Source organism: Schistocerca gregaria, chromosome 8 (assembly GCF_023897955.1).
Source record: "Schistocerca gregaria isolate iqSchGreg1 chromosome 8, iqSchGreg1.2, whole genome shotgun sequence".
In the NCBI taxonomy this organism is placed as follows: Eukaryota; Metazoa; Arthropoda; class Insecta; order Orthoptera; family Acrididae; genus Schistocerca; species Schistocerca gregaria.
Window position 1 is genome coordinate 469,908,281 of NC_064927.1, and position 25,216 is coordinate 469,933,496.

The 25,216-nt window shown below is 43.6% G+C and overlaps 1 protein-coding gene across 14 annotated transcripts in view; it reads right to left on the reverse strand.

Moving 5' to 3' along the window:
- LOC126284467 (myelin regulatory factor) overlaps positions 1-25,216 on the reverse strand; it is a 1,300,448-nt gene that overhangs the window by 279,097 nt on the left and 996,135 nt on the right. For 6 of the 14 annotated variants that reach the window (XM_049983416.1, XM_049983410.1, XM_049983408.1 and 3 more), the window contains exon 1: positions 12,009-13,149. The exons of 5 other annotated variants lie outside the window; for them this stretch is intronic. In XM_049983416.1, the coding sequence (XP_049839373.1) occupies positions 12,009-12,141 (133 nt within the window). In that variant the 5' untranslated portion in view covers positions 12,142-13,149. Of the gene's footprint in view, positions 1-12,008; positions 13,228-25,216 lie in introns of those variants that run through there. 3 more of the 14 variants (XM_049983407.1, XM_049983415.1, XM_049983406.1) reach the window with 3 other exon arrangements.

A 25,216-nucleotide genomic window follows, 5' to 3' on the forward strand; every position in this document is an offset into this window, starting at 1 on the left:
CCGGTTTTGTCCCATAGCAAACGTCTTGCAACGTAACATTTCGAAATGCAACATAGCATTACAAAAAGACATTGTCTGTTGCCAGTATACTGTCAGCGTGTTTGGGAATTTAGCACTCTCAGAGTGCTTGGCAAGTAATCACCTATCCTTTAGTTGCACTCTTATCACATTTCACTTTTAAAGGATGGGTTCCAAACTTTCATGTACTTTGTAATATATATATATTATGTGGTCCTCTCTGCCAAATGGAATTATTGAACGTTCAGCTACATCGATTAGGAATATATGTTTGACATATTCCAATAAGTGCTCATTATTTTTCTACTCATTATGTCCGATACGTTATCGATTTCAGAATTACATAACTCCATTTTAAGACACACCCTCCTGGAAATGGAAAAAAGAACACATTGACACCGGTGTGTCAGACCCACCATACTTGCTAGGGACGCTGCGAGAGGGCTGTACAAACAATGATCACACGCACGGCACAGCGGACACACCAGGAACCGCGGTGTTGGCCGTCGAATGGCGCTAGCTGCGCAGCATTTGTGCACCGCCGCCGTCAGTGTCAGCCAGTTTGCCGTGGCATACGGAGCTCCAGCGCAGTCTTTAACACTGGTAGCATGCCGCGACAGCGTGGACGTGAACCGTATGTGCAGTTGACGGACTTTGAGCGAGGGCGTATAGTGGGCATGCGGGAGGCCGGGTGGACGTACCGCCGAATTGCTCAACACGTGGGGCGTGAAGTCTCCACAGTACATCGATGTTGTCGCCAGTGGTCGGCGGAAGGTGCACGTGCCCGTCGACCTGGGACCGGACCGCAGCGACGCACGGATGCAGGCCAAGACCGTAGGATCCTAAGCAGTGCCGTAGGGGACCGCACCGCCACTTCCCAGCAAATTAGGGACACTGTTGCTCCTGGGGTATCGGCGAGGATCATTCGCAACCGTCTCTATGAAGCTGGGCTACGGTCCCGTACACCGTTAGGCCGTCTTCCGCTCACGCCCCAACATCGTGCAGCCCGCCTCCAGAGGTGTCGCGACAGGCGTGAATGGAGGGACGAATGGAGACGTGTCGTCTTCAGCGATGAGAGTCGCTTCTGCCTTGGTGCCAATGATGGTCGTATGCGTGTTTGGCGCCGTGCAGGTGAGCGCCACAATCAGGACTGCATACGACCGAGGCACACAGGGCCAACACCCGGCATCATGGTGTGGGGAGCGATCTCCTACACTGGCCGTACACCTCTGGTGATCGTCGAGGGGACACTGAATAGTGCACGGTACATCCAAACCGTCATCGAACCCATCGTTCTACCATTCCTAGACCGGCAAGGGAACTTGTTGTTCCAACAGGACAATGCACGTCCGCATGTATCCCGTGCCACCCAACGTGCTCTAGAAGGTGTAAGTCAACTACCCTGGCCAGCAAGATCTTCGGATCTGTCCCCCATTGAACATGTTTGGGACTGGATGAAGCGTCGTCTCACGCGGTCTCCACGTCCAGCACGAACGCTGGTCCAACTGAGGCGCCAGGTGGTAATGGCATGGCAAGCCGTTCCACAGGACTACATCCAGCATCTCTACGATCGTCTCCATGGGAGAATAGCAGCCTGCATTGCTGCGAAAGGTGGATATACACTGTACTAGTGCCGACATTGTGCATGCTCTGTTGCCTGTGTCTATGTGCCTGTGGTTCTGTCAGTGTGATCATGTGATGTATCTGACCCCAGGAATGTGTCAATAAAGTTTCCCCTTCCTGGGACAATGAATTCACGGTGTTCTTATTTCAATTTGCAGGAGTGTATATGTGATTGATCAGTCAATTGCTGTATTCCGTAAACAACTGACTGAACAGTCATATGGATAGAATTTTGTAACTCTGAAATCGACAACATATTGTACATAAGAACTGCAAAAATTAACACAGCTGATTGGAAAATGTCAAACATACGTTAAGAATTAGAGATCAACAAGGGTTCCGAAAACATCGATCGCGTAAAAAACTTAGCTCGCCCTGTTCATCCATGAGACCAAGACACAGTACCCAGGTGGATGTCGTGTCAATGTTGCTTGACTTCCGGAAAACGTTCGATGCAGATCCGCGTTGCCGGCTAGCGAACAAAATACGAGCGTACCGAATATCAGGTCAGCTGTGTGATTGGACTGAAGAGTTTCTAGCGAGAAGAACACAGCACGTGTTGATGAACAGAGAGCAGTCTTCAGGTGTAAAAGTAACTTCGGGCGTGCTCCGAGGGAGTGTTATAGGACCATAACTTTTCAGAATATACATATAAATGAACTAGCAGGCTTTTCGCAGACTATGTTGTTGTACACAGAGAAGTCGCAACGATAGAAAATTGTAGCGAAATGCAGGAAGGCCTGCAGCGGATATACGCTTGGTGCGGGGAGGGGTAGTTGATCCTCAACACAAACAAATATAACATTTTCGGCGAAACTAAGCTGATAGATCCTTCATTGTATGACTAAACGATTGCAAAACAGTCACCGGAAGCTGTTACTTCTATGAACTGGCTAGGAGTATGCGTACGGAGAGATTTGAAATGAAACATCAACATAAGATTAATCGTGCGTAAGGCCCATGCCACAGATTCATTGGAAAAATGCTGAAGAAATGTAGTCTATCAACATAAGAAGTAGCTTAGAAAACACTTGTTCGATCAGTATTTGAATACTGCTAGTCACGGGGTCCGTACGAGATAGGAATAATAGAGGAAATACAGAAGATACAAAGAGGAGCAACACCTTTCGTTACAGGTTCATTTAATAAGCACTAGAGCGTCACAGAGAAGCTCACCAACTGCAGTGGCAGGCGCAGCAAGAGAGGCGTTCTGCATCACGTTATGGTCTGCTGTTAAAATTCCGAGAGTGTGCTCTCCTAGAAGATTGTCGTCATTTATTTCATTCCGTTAACAGTACCGAGTAACCCACCGCCTTGAAATGTAAGGTAGGTCGGATGCTTCTGAATCAAATAGCAAAGACTTCTCACTGTTACAGTCTTATTGGTTCAAATGGTTCATCAAATGGTGGATCGTGCAGGCACGTCTCGATCACTGAGTCAAAAAAATGTCTCTGAGCACTATGCGACTTAACTTCTGAGGTCATCAACTAACCCAAGGGCATCACACGCATCCATGCCCGAGGCAGGATACGAACCTGCGACCGTGGCGGTCGCTCGGTTCCAGACTGCAGCGTCTAGAACCGCACAGCCACTCCGGCCGGCAGTCTTATTGGTATACAGTTGTTAATGCTTTTTTTAAATAATATAAAGAACATAATATATAACAATTCCTCTGAGGTTACAGCGAATTGAATGCTTAACAATTGTTAAAATGGTACCATATAATTTGTTACTACTTAGTTGATGAGAATATAATTTATGCAATGCAAATGTCAAAGAAAAAGAAAAAAAAGAAAATGTAACACAATGAGAGTGGCTAAGAATAATTTGTAATATGTAGAGGGAAGTGATATGCTGTATTTGGATGAGTAATACAGTCTAAGTAGCATGTTGTTTAAATAATGGCCTATTTCTATCTATTTCAGATAAGGTATCGGTACAACCTCGAGCTATTCTCATCTGAAATGGTTTGCGCTCATGTATGTTTGCACAGATTATACTGATTAAATGCTGATTGAGCACTTCATACATGGAATACATGAATTTTAGCTTCACATGAGAAACACACTTGTGTTTGTAATTTGTTAGTTGAAATAGAATACAGTTAATTGCTACTTGAATGCATTATTCCTTAAGTAACTTAATACATTTCTGATATACGAAATTCATTGATTATAGCTTTGAACTGAGAAGAGAATATACTTCTGTCTGCACACAATAAGACGAGCAATACATTACTGCTTGCGTGCAGTATACTTTAAACACTATGTAGGATGTCATTGGGGAGGAGGAGCTTCGGAATAAAAGTTCTTCGAGCCTTCTTCTCCCAAGCGACATTAATTACCTTGTTACTACAGTCTTAGTATGTGGTGCGGGTGTTTGTTTGTTTTATGATTGTTGTGTTGTTTGTGACTATGTTGTGGCATGCAGAGTCATACATTGTTGGTATTGGTCCTTTATATGTTGATCCCCTCGGAATCATGTTCACTTAGTGTTCCTTCCTCGGTTTCGGAGTCTGCGGTCGTGTCTGTGTCCTCCCATGTGGTCTGATGTGTTGTTTGTGCTTGTCTACGCCTCCTTCCATATGTGTTTTGGCGCTTGTATTCTCCGTGCACAGTGTTCGATACATTGTCGGCAACGTTATTTATTGTGTTCCAGTCATCGGGATTACGCATTAGTCTGGCGATGTCAATGTCATTCTGTATCGGTCTCACTTGTGCTAGCGTGTTGCACAGCAGTGTGACATTTTCTGGTGTCCCAGTTTCTCCGCATACGCACACTTCATCGTTAGTTACTCCAATACGGTTTAAATGTACCGGATACAGCCCGTGGGCCGTCAGCCAACATATTCCTTCCTGCTACGTGTATCTCGTGAAAAGACGATGAAGATAAAAACAGAGAGCTTCGAGGCCACACTGAGGCTTACCATCAGCCTTTCCTCCCTCGAACCATAGGCGACTGGGACAGAAGAGGGCGGACGTGATAGTGCTTCACAAAGTACCCTCCGCCACACATCGGAAGGAGGATTTTGGAGTATAGATGTAGATGCAGGCGTAGAAGAGTTGCGATTGATTTCCTTTTGAAACTTTATGGTAGATTAATACTGTGTGCCGTAACGAGACTCAAACCCGAAACATTGCCTTCCGCAGGCAACTCTCCCACCATCTAAGCTCCTCAGGCACGAGTCAGTCTATTTATTCTTTTATTTACAGTGCGGCTGGTCCCGGCGGAGGTTCGAGTCCTCCCTCGTGCATGTGTGTGTGTGTGTGTGTGGTGTGTGTGTGTGTTCTTAGGATAATTTATGTTAAGTAGTGTGTAAGCTTAGGGACTGATGACCTTAGCAGTTAAGTCCCATAATATTTCACACACAGTTGAACTTTTTTCTTTATTTACAAGAAGAGAATCACAGCAGACGATGCGAGTCCGTGATGTTGGCCGTCGCGAAAAAGTTTTGAGGGCTTCATTAAAATTGCGGGACGTGGTGCTTCCTCGTGGACCCAGACCGTCGCTTCTTATCGTATATCGTATTCGTGTGTTGATTTTTTACCAGAACTGTAAAACATCTTGTGCTGATGGCTTGTTTCTTACTGTCTTCTTGTTATCGATGTATATTCTTACTGTCTACCTGTTATCGACGTACATTTTATTGTCGTGTTACCGCATTTCCTTCGCTTTTCCACAGAACCAGTGACTCAGCCCTTTCTTCATTTCATTGGAAGCCACGGATGCTACGTATTTGTGATACACTTTTTGTTTTAAGAAAGAAAAAAAAGAGAGAAACTGAATAAGGAATGATTTACGATTTTACCGCCACAGGGTGACCAGGTTTTTTTATTTTTTTACTCATTATCTACTGGCCGTCGGGGTCGTGAGAGCTTTACCTCAGAAATTAGGAAACCACGAGCCGTGTGTTACGCCCACCTGATTCGATGAAAACTATGTACACGGTTATAACACGCTGTGAAAGAACTGATAAGGCATCCAATTAGTCTCTAGCTGTTATTATACTCTCGATACCAGTTAATTTTAGTAGTAACGTCATAAGAGGTGTTTCTCTGAAATAATAAATACGTTGATGTTAAAATTGAATTTTGCTGACTATTTTGTGGATTATCGGATGTATCTTGTCGCAAACTGTGTGAGATATTGTTAATAAAATGAATTTACTTTTGAGAGTTTATAACGTTGTGCGTCAGAACTATTAACGAATCGGGTGTTAAAGATTTAGTGAAAAATGTTTAATGCTTGACGTACGATTTGAAATATTTATTTAGGGTATTGAAGTTATTACCTATCTTGTTTAATGAAAAGTTGTGTGGTACGCGTGATAGGCAGAATGCAAAAGAAAATTATCAAGCAGAGATGTACGTTTACATGCGCTTGTAAATAGTGTTATCTACTTGGATAAAGTGTCGCACAATATACTGACCTTATTCAGGCCTCTCAAAATTGGAATGGTTTTCTGTACAAGTAATAAATTAAAACAAGCTTTAATATCCAATAAATATTACGAACAAGTGTCATATTTAGAAGTAGGAATTTATAATTCAGAAAAAGTTAAAGAGTAAAAAAAAAATGCAAGAATTGGCTTGTCAATAATCGGTTGATCCATCTTTGACGTGACTCTCATGTTTATAAAAGTAATCCCAGTAGAGCAGGTACCATCTTTGAAGTGGTGTAAGCAAATAGTAGAACGACGTTTTATATATTATACAGAGGTTTTTTATTTGATATACATAGGTTGTTTTCCGCCTTTGCATTGAAAGATAGACGACGAAAAGCACGAAATGTAGTACTATGTGTGATATTACGGCACATGCTTGGAGCGGGACGTGCAGAAGGCAACCAGTCTAGATTCGCCTCCGAAACGTCAGTGTGCTTTTCTGTTGTTTTTACTTTTTCGGTCGAATAGGCATCTCTATCGTGTTTTACCTTTACATCCGACTCTTGTTAGAGAAAATAAGATATTTTTGATCGGGAAAAATTCATGAAGGTATAATATTATACCTCTACGAAAAAACTGGACAAAAAAGAAATGATATTCTGTCTATGGGACTGACCGAACGTAAAAACGAGAGATACGCACGCAGTGCAGAAAACGCCATTTATGTAGACTGTGTATAAATGATTCAAGTAATGCCGGAAAACTCCATTTTTGTATTCGTTGTCTACAAATGACTCAAGTATTGCCGAGTCCAAGATGGGAGTGAAAATCATCTTGATGAGTTATATGACTGACGCTGCTCTTCTTATTCAAATACCGTTATCGCCAGAATTTTAGAGGACTTTCAATTGGCGCTGATTTTCAGAGGACGGTTAACGTCCAACCGTTCGTAAGGAAAGCTTGTTTGAGTGGCTGTTTGACATGTTAAATTCTCTAGGGAGAAATTCACAAATCGCTATAAAAGTGTAAGCATGAAGCGCGCAAAAGCGAGAGTAAATTTTCCAAGCACTTCCTGCTTATCACAATAGAACGAGGTGGAGAACGAGGTAGAGAAATTTTCTGCCTGAGAAAATAACTTGCGAAATGAGGACGACTGCACGTCGCACAGTGTATCAAACGGGAAATAAAGAAAATGGAAACTGCAAATGCATTCATAGTTTTTGACTCGTACTTTTCGCTCTTTGACACACAATTCCGTGTAACGCTAAAAAATATACATTTTGCTTGCTACGACGATCATGTGATCGCGTGGGAGAGAAGCCACTGTTCACACCATAGGCAGTTACTCTTTGCGCAGGCATGGAACAGCACGTTTTAACACGGTCGATGCACGAGTGCCAAACAGCTCGAGGAAGGCCCTTGAGCCGCGCGGGGTAGCCGTGCGGTGTAAGCCGTCTTGCCACGGTTCGTGCGACTCCCCCCTGTGAGAGGTTAGAATCCTCCCTCGGGCATGGATGTGTGTGTTGTCCTTTGCGTAAGTTAGTTTAAGTTACATTAAGTTGTGTGTAAGCTTAGGGACCGGTGACCTCAGCAGTTTGGTCCCATAAGACCTTACCACAGATTTCCAAGGCCCCTGAGCAAAATGCACGCGATGCAGCGATGTATGTCATGTGTCTTCTGCTAGTCACAGGCGATATGCCGTGTTCACCGACAAAATCTGGAGGGGTTTTAGGGATATGTTTTTTTTCTGGTATAAGGGACCTTTGCTCTCCGGCGGATTGTTACAAAGTAATTACATTTCGTTTTCTTTTCCCCATTTACCTTTTTACTTGTTTTGCACTGAATATATTTATACAACAGAGCAAATGTCTTGTTTGGAAACAGACTTGTGCCATACACATACGGTACTTCCTGTAATGTTCACTTTACTCTTCGCCTTCAAGCTTGCGTTCGGTGCTGCTCGCTTCTGTCTTGTGTTTCTTCTTCCGGCAATGTTAACTTGTATATCTGTCATAAGCAGCAGTAAAGGTTTACTGACGAAGAAGAGGCCGATATGCATTTCGTGTATGTGTTCACTGAATGCGGTGGAACAGCGGTAATCTAATGCGATTCTGAACTGTTTCCAAACCAATGGCAATCTTATTTCTTTTGCATCTCTCTTAAGGTCGTTGCAGTACCCTGTGTTCGGTGTGATACTTTTCGGTGATTGCATATTACAGGTTTTTTTCAGTGTTGTGAAGATGTTTTCGCAGAAACGAAGGTAAATGGGGTAACAAACAGAATAGTAATTACATTACTAGTCTGCAATGAGCCGTGGAGACCATAGGTCCCACATACCAAACTACTCGAAAAATATTCCTGAACCATCTCCGAAATTTTCTCTTTAGACTTCGGAGTCGCACTGTGCTATCTTGAAGCAAAAGATTCTGAGACACCAATGACAAATAAAGAGAAAAATGTTTTTATCTTCACCTTTGTGGACGTTATCGTGCATTGCGAACGTCATTTGAATGTACTCTCGTAGAAAAAACAGTTGTCTCAGAAAAATGTTTTCGACCGACTGCAAGCCCTTTAACGATAAGCGGGTATCTACGACTATATACATACTTCGCAAGCCACTGTGTAATGTGTGACGGAGATTACGTCACCAGAGTTAGCAAGTAACTGTGTTATTCCATTCCTGTAGCGAGATAGTCTCATAAATGCTATTAAGAGTCTATAACAAAACACCGAAATTGTTATAAATGTGGAAAATATAATCACAAAGCTAATGAACACCAGCAATGAAGTAAGGTAAAAGTGCTGCATTTTCCCGAAACTTTTCAACATATACGTAGATGTAGTGATCAGTAACTGGAAAATAGTGTTTGAAAAAGAAGTATTGTAGGTTTGATCACTAGAATAAATGTAATCGTACGTGCAGATGACACAACAGTCTTTGCAGAGAATGAAGATGACCTTCAGATGAGGGTTTACAAGGAGCAGCAGACAGCCTCTGTATACATACTAAAATTGTTTTTAGATGGAACGAAACTGATGACATTTCAGGGCATACAACCATAAGCATCAAAAGTGATCTTAAATAATAAAAAACTTTGGGAAGTTTAGGCAGTTTAAGAAACTTATCTAGGGTGTGACATCAGATATGAATACACCCATGACGTGGACCAAAAATTAAATAAATTTACTTCCATATGTGGAACGTTTGTAAGAAAATAGCAGAATAAACTCAGAACAGAAACCCAAATGGAGTTTTACAAAACCGTAGTTGTACCACCCTTTACTTATGGAAGTGAAGCATGGGTGGCGGTTACAAGACTCCAAGAAAGTAGAATACCCGCTCAAAAAAGAGAAGAGTAGAAGGATGCATAAGAGAAGATCGCAAAAGAAATGATGATATCAGGAAAGATTGACGAATATATAACCTAAAAGAAAACATGAAAGAAAATAGGAGAAAATGGAAGAAACATGTAGACCGTATGGGTGGAGAAAGACTCCCGGTGGAAGATGGCTCTGAGCACTATGGGACTTAACATCCCGGTGGAAGATCTCAGTTATAAATGCACTAGAAGTGGAATTATAGGAAGGTTATGGAGTACTGTAACAGCCATTTGACTAATAAAGGAGGTGAAGAAGAAGAAAATGAAGAAGATGCACGACGAAATTATATCCGGTAAAAATCGCAATAACATCCAGTTAGAACTCGAAAAAAAATCACGCAAATGCACAGGCACTGCTAGCTTTTAATGCAGAGAAATGCAAACTAACGCACTTCACGAAATTTAAAAAAAGGCTTAATTAGTGACAAGTGTAGTAACTAACTTTATCCGAATATTTAAGGATCAGCAATACCTAGAGTTACGAAGTAGAGCGGACAGATAGGCTCAGTTGAAGCTAAAACGAACAGTAGGTGTCGATTAATTGGTAGGTTAGGATAGTGCAGTTCGTCCAAAAAATTACTCCTTGTCCTTTAATACTGCTGAAGTGTATGGGACCTGTATTACATCGGACTGATAGTGGACATCAAACATATACAAGGAATAGCGTTGCGAAATGGTCACTGGCTTTTTTTGACTGGCGAAGGAATTTAACGAAAATTCAGTAAAATATTAACGGGCAAAGTAGGAAAGATAATGTACATCTCGCGATAAACATACTTCAGAACAGAGACTCCGAATGACCTTCAACCTCCTTCGTACGTATCCCGTGTTTACTGCAGATAAAATTAGGCAAATAACAGTTCGAACAGATGCGCAAAAACAGCCTTTGTTGCCTCGCTCCATTCGTGAATGCGACGGGAAGAAACTTCAACGTACAATGCAAATAGAAAGCACCATCTACCTCGCACTTGGGCGTCTACTCCTCAAGCCATTGTACAATCTACGACGGAGTCACGCCGTGCCAACATTATCAAGTTTGTTCAATCATAAATAAATTGCAGTCTGAGTACAAGTATGGTTTTGTAATTTCTTTATTGCAAAATCGATTTCGGGACGCCATCCCCATTTTCAGAAGCACATTATAGCGTATATCTCACCTCTGACTGTCGTCACCTACCAGCAAATGTGTAAGAACTGCGTCCACAACACCACACAGAAAACAACTCAGTGGTCCACAACAGACTACTGAAAGACACCATCTTTCCAGCAAGAAGTTAATTTATTCATATTTCCATGCGAAGACACTGCTGCGTTCGCACTATCTACTACGAGGGAAAGTCAAACATTATTAATTGTCTTCGCTACAATATTCGCGTACTGAACTCTCCTGGATTGCCAAGAGCGCTAAAGTGCCCGCTCCCGGGACGGGGGAAGCGAGCCATCCCCCGATCGCATCCGCCTCGTTGATTAAGCCAGCCAGCTTGGATGTGGTTTTTAGGCGGTTTTCCACATGCAACTACGTAAAGACCGGGCTGGTATCCACGTCCCACCGGCGATACAGACTAAAGGGAAAACGTTATCCCACTTGAAAGTAGTATCTACACCAGACGCAAGAAGATGGGATACACAGGAGAAGTGGTGGCACGAGGGAGGGATTCCCGCCATCAGATACCATTAAAACGTCCGAAACCGGTATAACAGTGCTGATCTCGTAGCGAGAAGGAAAAAGTCAACAGGAACAGGAGGGAAAGAATTACATTCGCATACTGAGCGAAGGAAACCTGTCTGTACGCCACTGTCCGTGCCGCAATATCTCTAATTTTATTCTCATATCCACTACATGATATGCGATGGATAATGGTCGCACAGGCTTCTGTGACTACAGATTCTCTAAATTTGTCAGAGTTTCCCGAGAACGCCGTCACCTATCATGCAAGGAATCCCATATAAGTCCCTCGAGGTTTTCTGTTACACTTTCGTGTGGGTTACGCCGATCACTTACGATGCCAGCAGCGCTTCCCTAAATTTTTCCGAAGTCTGTTGTCATGCCTAATCGATGAGAACTGCAACAGTCTAGAAATGAGAATTCTAGCGTTTCGTATATGATTTTATTTACAAATGCTTTACATTTTCCCGAAACTTTTAAAATAAGTCTGAATCTTTCATTCGCCTTTCCTAATATCTGTAGCTTATTAGAATCATCCCTCAGTACATATACGATTTGACGCATTCAAAACGTTCACCAATAATTTTGTAACCTAATCGCTTCACAGCGATTCGCACAATATAGGCTCAGATGTAAAATAATAGCCCTATCATGGATGGGCGATTGGCCGTCGCTGATTAACTATTCCGGGCGATCACACACTATTGATTCTAGTCTATGAACCCATACCTGCGAGCACTCAAGTTGTAAGAATGTTTCCACCTCTTTATCTAATTTACGGGCTGCTTATCGAAAGTACTTGCAAAAGGTTGCGAACAATTCTGGAAACAAATATCGTCCTCCGCTGCGTCCGTGATCTGGCTAGACTTTGTAACAATTTGAGCGCGCCTGGAAACATTAAAGGTCGCTCCACAGAGTACGTCTCAACGGTGCTCACCTGTGGGGTTGATGCGGCGCACCTGTGGTGGTGGTTGGTGCTGCTGCTGTTGGTGGTGATGGTGTTGTTGGTGGTGGTGCTGTTGGCAGGCGCTGTCTGCGCTATCCTCATCCAACACCCAACCGTACTCCATCGTCACATACAAGTCGGCAACGTCAGTTCACATAACACGCGGGCGAGCACCGGTCTGTCCTGCGACGGTGGTAGACGCGAGGAAAGGGAAATCCTATTTTCCGCACCAGTTTACGTTCAGACTGAGCTCTATCTAAGTACACCTTCGTCGATGGTACTGTGATATACTGCTAGGTAAAATGAGTTTTCTACACTAAAACTACAGGAACTAACAGTCCTCTATAAACTAAATAGGTTCGAATAACAGGTACGCACAACGCATGGAATACCAAGGTAACTGAGCAAACTATTCCTAGACTTGTGAATAACACCAGTACACTCGATCGATTGTCACTTAGACGTAATTCGTGTAATGGTATAGGGCACTTTGTACTTTTCTGCACAATTAATTGCACCAAATCGTCAAATACTACGCAGCTTTTATTCAATGAAGAAGAGTGTTTTTGTCGAGTGCTGCAGTTTATTTCTTTGATATATCACTTCCTACAGTTATGGGTTAGAGATCTAGGACAGCATAGCACTTGCACTGCTCGCGATGTATTGGCTGTTTTCAGTTTCTGTTCAATAAAGACTGACAAGAAACAAGAGTCAAGTGTTTTATGCAAATGGGATCAGGAAACTTTTCCACCGTTGAAGGTTACTCGCCGGCCCGTCAGCTGACGAGCACAGTTCTTGACACACGAAGGGAACGAAAAGGTCCGTACGGTTATTGCTGACAAAACCTGAACTGCACGACGCTTCCAGAGCTGTTCGGGCAGTTGACAGCGAGGTCATTGGCCAGGGCAAGTCCAGCGCTTCCGGCTGTGGCGCGGCGTCACCGTCTTCTGTCACGTCGCCGCCGCGTCAGACCATGACCTTGCGGGGTCTAGTGTCTCCTCCTGAGGTGCACGAAGTTAGCGCAGCAGCTGGGATCCGTGGTGCCGAGAGCGTAGAAGTCGCCCATCGCTGTCCATGCGCCGGTCACCGGACGCTCGCTGCGACCGCTCCTCGTACACTCTGATATCGATCTGCCGTGCGGGCTAGCGCGGCGGGCGCAGGAGCGACGGCCGGGTCGAGGGGTGGGGGGAGCGCCGGTCGAAAGCCGAGTGCGCGGGGCGGCAAAGTGTGCGCGGTGACGTCAGCGCCGCTCGGCCAATGGGCGGTGTCCGCCAATGGCAGGGGCCGCCGCGAGCGGCGGCGCGTGCGCGCGGGACTTTCGTCGCGCGCAGAGTTATCGACTGCGACTCGCAGGTTCTGGCGCGGCGCCATCGGACGCCGGTCAGTAACGCCATTTTGACTTGAGACAGGGTTCTCGCTGCGCACCACAACCAGGCATAGCACATTTGTTTTAGTTTAATTTGCGACGTACGTCGCGTAGCAAATCTTTATACGACTAACCTGAGCACGCGCTTAACGCAGTTCATAACACTAAATAACTAGAATCGACCTGTTACGGAAACTTGACGGGTTTCGGGCATGGAACATCATCAGAATATCAGAAACAAACTTGTGGCATCTCTGCTAATATCGTAGTGTAAATAGGTGGTTACTGTTTAACGTCCCGTCGACAAGGAGGTCATTAGAGACGGGGCGCAAGCTCGGGTTAGGGAAGGAAATCGGCCGTGCCTTTTCAAAGGAACCATCCCGGCATTTGCCTGAAACGATTTACGGAAATCACGGAAAACCTAAATCAGGATGGTTGGCGACGGGATTGAACCGTCCTTCTCCCGAATGCGAGTCCAGTGTGCTAACCACTGCGTCACCTCGCTCGGTTTGCTAATATCGGTTCGTTGAGCACCGATTTTGGTACAGTTCCCACGTGACGATACTTCGTATTAAGTTCGTTTATGACATGGCCGAAACGCTACAATAAACTTTTTGTAACAAGTTGATTCTTGTTATTCAGCGACCCGAAGGCGTGCGTAGCTACTCTTGTTTTCATTTTGACCATATCTGGCACAAAGATACTTGACTGCAGTTTCATTGGATTCATTAAATTCGATGGAAATGAAATCAATGAAAATGGTATCAATGAGATGAATATGTTGCTACTATCTACCGGGTGATCAAAAAGTCAGTATAAATTTGAAAACTGAGTTGTTGTTGTTGTGGTCTTCAGTCCTGAGACTGGTTTGATGCAGCTCTCCATGCAACTCTATCCTGTGCAAGCTTCTTCATCTCCCAGTACGAACTGCAGCCTACATCCTTCTGAATCTGCTTAGTGTATTCATCTCTTGACCTCCCTCTACGATTTTTACCCTCCACGCTGCCCTCCAATACTAAATAGGTGACCCCTCGATGTCTCAGAATATGTCCTACCAATCGATCCCTTCTTCTAGCCAACTTGTGCCACAAGCTCCTCTTCTTCCCAATTCTATTCAATACCTCCTCATTAGTTATGTGATCTACCCATCTAATTTTCAGCATTCTTCTAAAGCACCACATTTCGGAAGCTTCTATTCTCTTCTTGTCTAAACTATTTTCACTTCCATACATGGCTACACTCCATACAAATACTTTAAGAAACGACTTCCTGACATTTAAATCTATACTCTGTGTTAACAAATTTTTCTTCTTCGGAAACGCTTTCCTTGCCATTGCCAGTCTGCATTTTATATCCTCTCTACTTCGAGCATCATCAGTTATTTTGCTCCCCAAATAGCAAAACTGCTTTACAGTATATCATAAAAAAAAACTTGTGGCATCTCTGCTAATATCGGTTCGTTGAGCACCGATGTTGGTAGAGTTCCCACGTGACGATACTTCGTATTAAGTTTGCTTATGACATGGCGGAAACACTTCAATAAACTTTTTGTAATAAGTTGATTCTTGCTATTCAGCGACCCGAAGGCGTGATTAGTTATCCTTGTTTTCATTTTGACCATATCTGGCAGAAAGGTAATTGATTGTAATTTCATTGGATTCATTGAATTCGATGGAAATGAAAGCAACGAAAGTGATATTAATGAGATGAATATGTTGCTACTATCTACCGGGTGATCAAAAAGTCAGTATAAATTTGAAAACTGAATAAATCACGGAATAATGTACATAGAAAGGTACAAATTGACACACATACTTGGAATGACATGGGGTTTTATTAGAACCAAGAAAATACATAAGTTCAAAAAATGTCCGACAGATGGCGCTCTGTCTGATCAGAATAGCAATAATTAGAATAACAAAGTAAGACTAAGCAAGGATGATGTTCTTTACAGGAAATTCTCAATATGTCCACCGTCATTCCTCAACAATAGCTGTAGTCGAGGAATAATGTCGTGAACAGCACTGTAAAGCATGTCGGGAGTTATAGTGAGGCATTGGCGTCGGATGTTGCCTTTCAGCATCCCTAGAGATGTCGGTCGATCACGATACGCTAGCGACTTCAGGTAACCCTAAAGCCAATAATCGAACGGAATGAGGTCTGGGGACCTGGGAGACCAAGCATGACGAAAGTGGCGGCTGAGCACACGATCATCACCAAACGACGCGGCAAAGAGATCTTTCACGCGCCTAGCAATATGGGGTGGTTCTAATAAAACCCTATGTCAATCCAAGCCATGTGTGTCAATTTTTACCTCTACATTATTCGGTGGTTTATTAAGTTTTCAAATTTATACTGACCTTTTGATCACCCGGTATATTAAAAGAAATAACCTTGTTAATAAATGCCCGTATTTTTTGCATAAAGCGATGAATTTCTAGTCTTTTAGCTCCAATTTTTTTCATTTTCAATACCTCGCTCTTGAGGGAGACAGGCTTGGGGAACTTGACTTTTTTTAAAAGCTATGAAATAACAAAAAATCCAAGAACATAAGAGAAATGAAAAGTAGATTAGACAGAACACATTTCTCCACTTTGCAAGACTGTAATCCGCCACGGCACGTCATCTCGCTCAAAGGCACCTTTTCATAAGCAGAGGATAATAAGAAATCGATAAAAGTAATCATATTACCCCCACTTAGGGCCTGGTGGTCCAGCCTGAAACGGACAAGTAGCGAGGTTGGACCAGAGTCTGCCATAAATCTCACCTTCACCCCTTAACGATGTTTGGCTTCACTGTGAACGATGAATGTTCCGGATTCCGAGTTAAACTGTAGGTCCCCTTCCACAAGTTGGATAGGTCGGGTAGGTTAGGGAGACGTAAGTCGCCGAAGAGGCGTGCAGTAGAAAGCTTTCACCCGGCCAACGAGCCACAAGCAATTAACCACTCGGCTCCGAAATGTATCAAATATTGCGACGAAACACGTATATGCATTTTAAAGCTAATTTCCGTACACTCTCTGTGTATTTTTCTTGCATATTTACTCAGGCAAAGACCACCGCACGGAACTTAGATGACGCAGTTAATGAGTTGAACACTACATGAAGCGTATTGTTGAGCATTGTGAATGTTTTTGAAACAAGTACAGAAGTTATTTCGGCCACCTCTTTACGAAAAACGGATTTTCTTTAGATTTTCGAAACCGATGGACGGCATGCGATTCGACTGTGCAGAGAAGTTCCAGAATATTGGTTCTCTCAAAAATACCTCCAACAACAGATCAGCATTTGTACAAGTAATTACGGTTAAATGTGCGCAGTTTTTATTTTCTCTTGTCCGGTTCTCATCGAAGATTGTTTCTGTATAGCAATTTGAATTCACCAGATCAACAGTGACTCCATTCATAGCAGTGGCCGCTTGCCTGCGTCAAAGGCGCTTGAACAGAACACTGACACATGTGGAATTTCATGATGACGTGATTTAGTTTACGGTTAAGTAACCTGTACATCATTTCTATACAAGATAAATGGGGTCGCTTTTAGAAATTTAAACCTTCATACTTCTAGTTTAGAGCCACAGTTCCGACAGTTCTATCGACAAAACGGTATCAGACACAACATACATTATGGAAACAAGGATGAAAGCTGTCGAAAAATCGGCACCATCAGTAGGTCCCCTTAATCCAATAAGTACTGATTTCCGAAGTACGCCTGAAGACCTCCCTTACAACTAGCAAAACATCACCCAGAGATTACTATGTGTCAAGCGAGAACTGGTATGTGGTGCCAGGTAGTAATGTATTCAGCATAGAATCCTCGAGTAAACAGGAATGACCGGATCTTTTCAAGCACGGAAACGGGCCGCTTAGTACAACAGGTTATTCAGATTATAACTGGTGACTGTAGAAATACAATCAAAGAACTGAACCGGTGGTGACTGTAGAAATACAATCAAAGAACTGAACCGGTTAATAGCTAAATCTAACCACAAGATCCCTCTTTTGTTCAACGGCAACCTGTACCTTAGTACAATTATCCCGGGTGTATTCACGACCTTGAGCTGATTAATTAGAACATTAATGATCGGGTACAAAACGGAAAGGAAAGGCCGTACAATAGCGAGGAAAAACTTTCAAACGATAACCAGTGTTTTAGTACAATACTAGTACCTATATCTGCGACCAAAGAGCCGACCGAGTAAAACTCTGAGGGCCACATCTCATGTGTAGAACATGTCATGAATTCCACTATACAACAGAGGAGTTTTAAAGGCAACGATACTAATAATATGCGTAAAGAGGTCACTACTGAAAAGACGATATGATCTCTTCCGCACCGCTCTGTTTACGCTTGTTATTAGTTTGTTTCCTTTTAGAAGTCCGCCGGCCGGGTGGCCGAGCGGTTCTAGGCGCTACAGTCTGGAACCGCACGACCGCTACGGTCGCAGGATCGAATCCTGCCTCGGGCATGGATGTGTGTGATGTCCTTAGGTTAGTTAGGTTTAAGTAGTTCTAAGTTCTAGGGGACTGATGACCTCAGATGTTAAGTCCGATAGTGCTCAGAGCCATTTGAACCTTTTTTTTAAAAAGTCCTGTGTTGCATAGTGGAATTCATGACATGCTCTACACACGAGTTGTGGCCATTATTTAAGTAATGACAGATGTAATGATGTGGCTTAAACTGTTTTAATCCCAATCCGCGAAGGTGGTCTGTGACTGCAACCGGGCGATATCTGGGTGTAAATTAAAAGCAGCTGATGGCAAACATGCATTCTAAACATCACTTGACGGCTGTTGATAGTCACTTTCCAAAAATGTTTGAGACAAAGATTAAACGCGGAAAGCAAAGGTCATCAAATGAGAGCAACGCTAGGGCGCCTTTCTGACACGCACAGAGGCCGTGGCAACGCGCCGCCGCCATCTTGTTTGTGCTCCGTCTACACCCGCAACGCACGCACTCGGACAATGTAAACGAGGGCAGGAGTATCTCTCTCTTTTACATATCTCCGGCAAATCGATCACATTTTCTTCACCCAGTTCCTTCCTCTCTTTTCTTTATACATATGACAACTCATTTCTTGCCTATTACCGTTCCCTTTATAACTAAATACAACAGCAGGCCTAAGCTAGACTTTTCGTGACTCTCATGTAAGCTGTCCAATGACTTAAAAGTGAGTTAAAGTCGGTGCTGGAATTATGAAAAGCGTTGTATATGGCGGTTCAGTAAGCTATGCCTGAGATATTAACTATTTATGCGAAGTTGCTGTTGTGCATACCATTTAAGCAGCTGAAACTCTACGGCCCGATTAAAATTACTCGATAATTGACGTCTGTCACTTACTCCAGCGTTGCCACATCGGCCGTCTGCTAACGCTCGGTTGTAGAAGACACACAACACGGCGAGTCACATCACAAATGCTGTTAACGTGTAGCGCCGAGCGATGTTGGAAGTGGCGGCTGCGAGGAAATGACGGAAACGTGAGATGCTTTGTCGACATCTGGGTGTAAGTGACCAATGACTGTACTGCGCCAGACTCTGAATTTAAACTTATACCCAAACAAAACCACAACCTCGCGATGTGAAATGTATCCGAGAAAACGGCGAAACAATCTGCCAGAATTGAAATTACGATCGCTTTGTTGATGGTGTTTGAGGGTGACCGCTGCGAAGAAACTCAAGAAACAAAAATTTCATATGTTTGTTAGCATGGCCACCTCCCGCAGCAAAATTTCAGTTTTAGCGTTAAAAGCGAACTGTGCTTTCTCACTACCGTTGGTCACCTGCAACTCTCCTCAAACTGACGACATGTGATGGCGCATTGACAACCGATGAACAGTCATGGCCAGCTGCTGTGGCCGAGCGGATCTAGGCGCTTTAGTCCCGAACCGCACTGCTGCTCCGGTCGCAGGTTCGAATACTGCCTCGGACATGGTTGTGTGTGATTGTGTGATGTTCTTAGGTTAGTTAGGTTTAAGTAGCTCTAAGTCTAGGGCACTGATGACCTCAGATGTTAAGTCCCATAGTGCTCAGAGCCATCTGAACCATTTCTTTTGAACAGTCCTGGTTGGCACTTGCTTGCAGATTATAGAAGACACAGGCAGATTCCAAACAAAAAAAGAATGATAGGAAGCAAACAAAGAGTCAATACGATGATGAAAATGACGCGGAGAAGTATTAGAAATAAGAAATAACTTTCAAAGCAATTAATTTAATAAAAATTATAATCCAAGTTTTTTGATTAGATTTAGAAAAATTAAAAAATGTCGCTGCATTTAACAGCATTAGAACGTTGGCCCTTCTATCTGTCAGGTTTATACGCTAACAACTACGCTATGCCATTACAGGGCAAACCGATGATGCATTTACCCTGGTGTCCCAGTCGCAAAGATTAATTGACAGCCTTCAAAAATTCGTCTCCACGCAGTGTCGCGCGAAGCTTATGTAATGTAACCTGATCTCTCTGATTATAAAGCTTTATAAATGACACTTATCGCGTCTTGTGCGGAAGGATCCAATACGTTTGGTTAGTGCCATGTGTGAACAGTATTTCGCTAGCATCGTTGTGTGTGTGTGTGTGTGTGTGTGTGTGTGTGTGTGTGTGTGTGTGTGAGTGTGTATTGTTTTTGTTGACATTATCATGTGTGACGAAATACGAAATACATAGGCTGGAACTTAAATAGTGGCAACACTGCTGTGGAGACACTATGCTATGGAATCAACTATTGTCGCTGATAGCATCTCCGGGCAAATAGACTCGCCCGTCCGACGTCACCGGCGTGCGCTCAATCGAGGGAAACGCAGTCACTTGTGAGCGAGTGGTCTACCGTAACAGAGTCACTATGTTTTCGAAACAGGAACAACGGAGTTGGGTCAAGATAAACAGTATTACTGTTCGTTTTTGGAGCATAACTTGCAACCAGCTTTGCGAAAGAAGCGGTGACACTTCCTTATCAACCCACCCATCATTTTGCACGACAATGTGCGGGCGCATACAGAGCAAGCTGTGGCTGCTCTGTTCGGTCGACGGGACTGGGAAGTTCTGTACCATCCATCATCATCCCCGGACTTTGATTTGATTTCGAAGATGAAGCAACCACTTCGTGGCATTCGCTTCAGAACTGTTCCAGAGATTCGACAGGCAGTAGACGGCACCATTCGCACCGCCAACGGAACAGGTTCTGCTAACGGCATACTACGCCTTCCATATCGCTGGCAACGGACTCAACACAACGCTGGTGACTCGTTTGAAGGACAGTAACGGGTGCAAACATGTAACTCTTTTGTATCGGCTGTGAATAAATAGTTGCCACTATTTAAGTTCCAACCCTCGTAGAAGGAACACCGCCAGGATTCAGGATCCAAACACATGAAGAATGAAAAGCCCCGAATTGGAAGTGAACTAATCGTTGTGGCAGTTTGCCAACGGCGAACGGATCGGGCGTGATGTTGAGCGCACTGATTGGAGGAAATCAGCTACAACGCATGGAATGCCAACGATCCAGTCATTTTCATCGTACTGTAGACCCTATACCAATAGTATATTGCTTTCTTCAACTCTGTAAACTCAAAACTATTCGTAGTACCAACCTCGCGAAATATTTACTTTTCCTCCTGAAACCCTACATACATAATGTTGTTGTTTGTTGTTATGCTCTTTAGTCTGAAGACTCAATTGATGCAATTCTGCGCTACTGTATCCTGCGCAAGACTCTTCATCTCCAAATAACTGCTGCAACCTGATCCTCTCACTTAAATTTACGTAAGATGTAAGAAAATTCCTCTTTTGTACAAATTCTCTTCTTGCTACAACCAGCCTGTCTTTCATATCTTCTTTACTTCGGTCATCATCAGTAACTTTGCTGCCCTAATAGCAAAACTCATCTACTAGTTTTAGTGTGTCATTTACTAATGTAATTCCCTTAACATCGTATGCTTTTAATTCGACTACATTCTGTTACCTTGTTCTATTTTTGATCATAGTCATCTTATAATCTGTCTTCATGACTCTGCCCATTCCGTTCAACAGCTCTTCCAAGTCCTTTGCTGTCTCTCTGAAAAAATCACAATGTCATCGGAAAACCTCAAGGGCTTTTATATTTTCTCTCTGACCTTTCATTCCCTTCCCAAACTTCTATTTGGTTTCCTTCACAGCATGCTTAAGATTGAATAACAAACCTGTTCCCTTTCACGCCCTTCGACCCTCATAGCTGAAGTCTGGTTTCAGCATACATTGTAAACAACCTTTTGCTCCTCGTTAAATCACGTTGCTCTTCCAATGAAATACTTTTGGCTGTCAAGCCACATCGTAACGAACCACTGAATCAACCATAAATCCGACGCGACGATCGTCTTTGCAGTGGTCCTATTCAGAGCGACTGAAATTTCAGGTTCTACGGATTGCGTTCCCTACGCATACCGTCTTACAAGGGCCAACCAAAAAGACTCCATTCGAAGGCCGTACAATAAAAGAATCGGTACGCCAATCAGCCAAAATGGCCATTAGGCAATCACCCCACCGAAGCACTAGATCGAAGATATCCGTATGTTGAAACACCGTGTCCTGCTGCGTGAGGAAGTCAGTAACTGCCCTCTGCGTATCCTCGCCCAACAGGATTGGTCGACCCTTCAGGGCCTTTTTTAAGGGACCGGAGGCGTGGTACTCGTACGGGGAGAGATCAGGAGCAGAGGGCAGGTCCTCGAATGTCTCCCACCTTTGGCGTAACTTAGCTTTACACATTGGCGATATGGGGAAGTTGTTACCATGAAGCAGCAGCAGCCTTGTCGCAGTGTTCCCTACGTTTCGTCTTAATTCCACGCCGTAATTTCTCCAGAGTTGCACACCACCGTTCGATTGATGAAGACACCAGAATGGGTGAGGATCGCCTCCCAGATCGACCTGCGTCTTGTGTCGAATACCAACCAACACGGAACTTGGTGCACCATTCCACAACGGTGGTTTCCGATGGATATGCTATCAAGAAGAATATAATAATTCCAATCCCAAAGAGAGCAGGTGTTGACAGATGTGAAAATTACCGAACTATCAATTTAATTACTCACGGCTGCAAAATACTATCGCCAATTCTTTACAGACGAATGGAAGAACTGGTAGAAGCCGACCTCGGGGAAGATCAGTTTGGATTCCGTAGAAATGTTGGAACACTAGAGGCAATACTGACCCTACGACTCATCTTAGAAGCCAGATTAAGAAAAGGTAAACCTACGTTTCTAGCATTTGTAGACTTAGAGAAAGCTTTTGATAATGTTGACTGGAATACTCTCTTTCAAATTCTAAAGGTGGCAGGGGTGAAAAACAGGGACCGAAAGGCTATTTACAATTTGTACTGAAACTAGATGGCAGTTATACGAGTTGAGGGGCATGAAAGGGAAGCAGTGGTTGGTAAGGAAGTGAGACAGGGTTGTAGACTCTTCCCGATGTTAACAATCGATATATTGAGCAAGCAGTAAAGGAAACAGAAGAAAAAATCGGAGTAGGTATTAAAATCCATGAAGAAGAAATAAAAACTCTGAGGTTCGCCGATGACACTGTAATTCTGTCAGAGACAGCAAAGGACTTGGAAGAGCAGTTGAACGGAATGGAAAGTGTCTTGGAAGGAGGATATAAGATGAACATCAACAAAAGCAAAACTAGGATAATGGAATGTAGTCGAATTAAGTCGGGTGATGCTGAGGGAATTAGATTAGGAAATGAGACACTTAAAGGATTAAATGAGTTTTGCTATTTGGGGAGCAAAATAACTGATGATGGTCGAAGTAGAGAGGATATAAAATGTAGACAGGCTATGGAAAGGAAAGTATTTCTGAAGAAGAGAAATTTGTTAAGAATAGAAGCTTTCGAAATGTGGTGCTACAGAATAATGCTGAAGATTAGATGGGTAGATCACATAACCAAGGAGGAGGTACTGAATAGAATTGGGGAGGATAGGAGTTTGTGGCGCAACTTTACTAGAAGAAGGGATCGGTTGGTAGGACATGTTCTGAGGTATCGGGGAATTACAAATTCAGCATTGGAGGGCAGCGTCGACTGTGAAAATCGTAGAGGAAGACCAAGAGATGAATACATTAAGCAGATTCAGAAGGATGTCGGCTGCAGTGCGTACTGGGAGATGAAGCAGCTTGCACAGGATGCAGTAGCATGGAGAGCTGCATCAAACCAGTCTCCGGACTTAAGACCACAACAACAGCCATACGTATTTCTTTCTTCTCCGATGGATGTCTACGGGTGCTCGTCCTACGGAAGCTAAAAAAAACCATAACAGGATCTTGGTACTGTTTTTACGTATTTGGTAATAACGTCGTCATAGTTTACGTTTCAGCATTTACCGGACACACGTCGTGACGACATGAATGCTACGCTAAGCCCTTTCACCGACGTGTGGGCAAGGGGCTAGTGTGGGCTTTCGATCGCGCCTCATAATTCAGTTATTAGGTTTCAGCAGACGAAACATTCTGGTATGTAACTGGAGAGTTGGAAGTAAAGACGCCTGTGGAGGTTTTTCTGTACAGTAGACTACTGTGTGCTGTTCTAGCAGGTGACTGGCAGCAAACAGTAATAATAATAATGAGGGTATGGCACTGGTGGCCGGGAGACCCCACGCGGGGCGGTTCGGCCGCCGCTCCACAAGTTCTTTAACGCGACTACGGCGACTTGCGAGTGAATGAGGATGAAATGATGATGAAAGACACACAAGACCCAGTCATCTCGAGGCAGAGAAAATCCCTGACCCCGCCGGGAATTGAACCCGGGACCCCGTGCGCGGGAAACGAGAACGCTACCGCAAGATTACGAGCCACAGCTTCTACCCAGGTGCCTCGTTTTTCTGCAGTATTATGTTGTCTCGTCTGTGGCCGCTTGTTTATTTGGCGATTCTCTTTTTTAAAAAAAGGCCGTAACACAGATTCACACAATTATACATTGACGACAATCTGTTGTAGAATTATGGAACATGTTTCATGCTCAAGAGTTATGACGTATTTCGATAATGAACATCTCTAGAAAAATCAACATGGATTCCGCAAACAGAGATCCTGCCGATCTCAGCTCGCTCTGTTCCCCGTGAGATTCATAGCGCTCAGGTTGATGCCGGGTTCCTTGGTTTCAGTAAGGCATGGTTCACAAGGCTCTAAGCACTATGGGACTTAACATCTGAGGTCATCAGTACCCTAGACTTAAAACTACTTAAACCTAACTAACCTAAGGAAATCACACACATCCATGCCCGAGGCAGGATTCGAACCTGAGACCGTAGCAGCGCCTAGAACCGCTCGGACACAGCGGAGGGGTTAGTAAGGCATGTGATTCCGTTCCGCACTGTTTAAGGAGTATCGGAGCAGACCTGCGATTGGATTCAAGACTTTCTTGCAGATAGAACTCAACATGTCGCCCTTAACGGAATAAAATCAACAGATGTAAAGGTAATATTCGGAGTACCACATGGCTGTGTGATAGGACCATTGCTGTTTACACTATGCGTAAATGATCTAGTAGAAAGGGTCGGAAGCTCTTTAAGGCTATTCGCAGATAATGCAGTTGTCTATACCAAAGTAGAAACGCCAGAAGATAGTACGAATTTGCAGAACGACGTGCAGAGAATTATGGAACGGTGCCAACTCTGGCAGTTGACCCTGAACGTGAATAAATGTAACATATTGCCCATACATAGGAAAAGAAACCCATTACTGTACGGCTACACTATTGATGACAAACAGCTGGAGACAGAGTCTGCCGTAAAATATCTAGGCGTAGCTGCCCAGAGTGACTTTAAGTGGAGCGAATACATGAAACAGACAGTGGGAAAAGCACACAACAGACT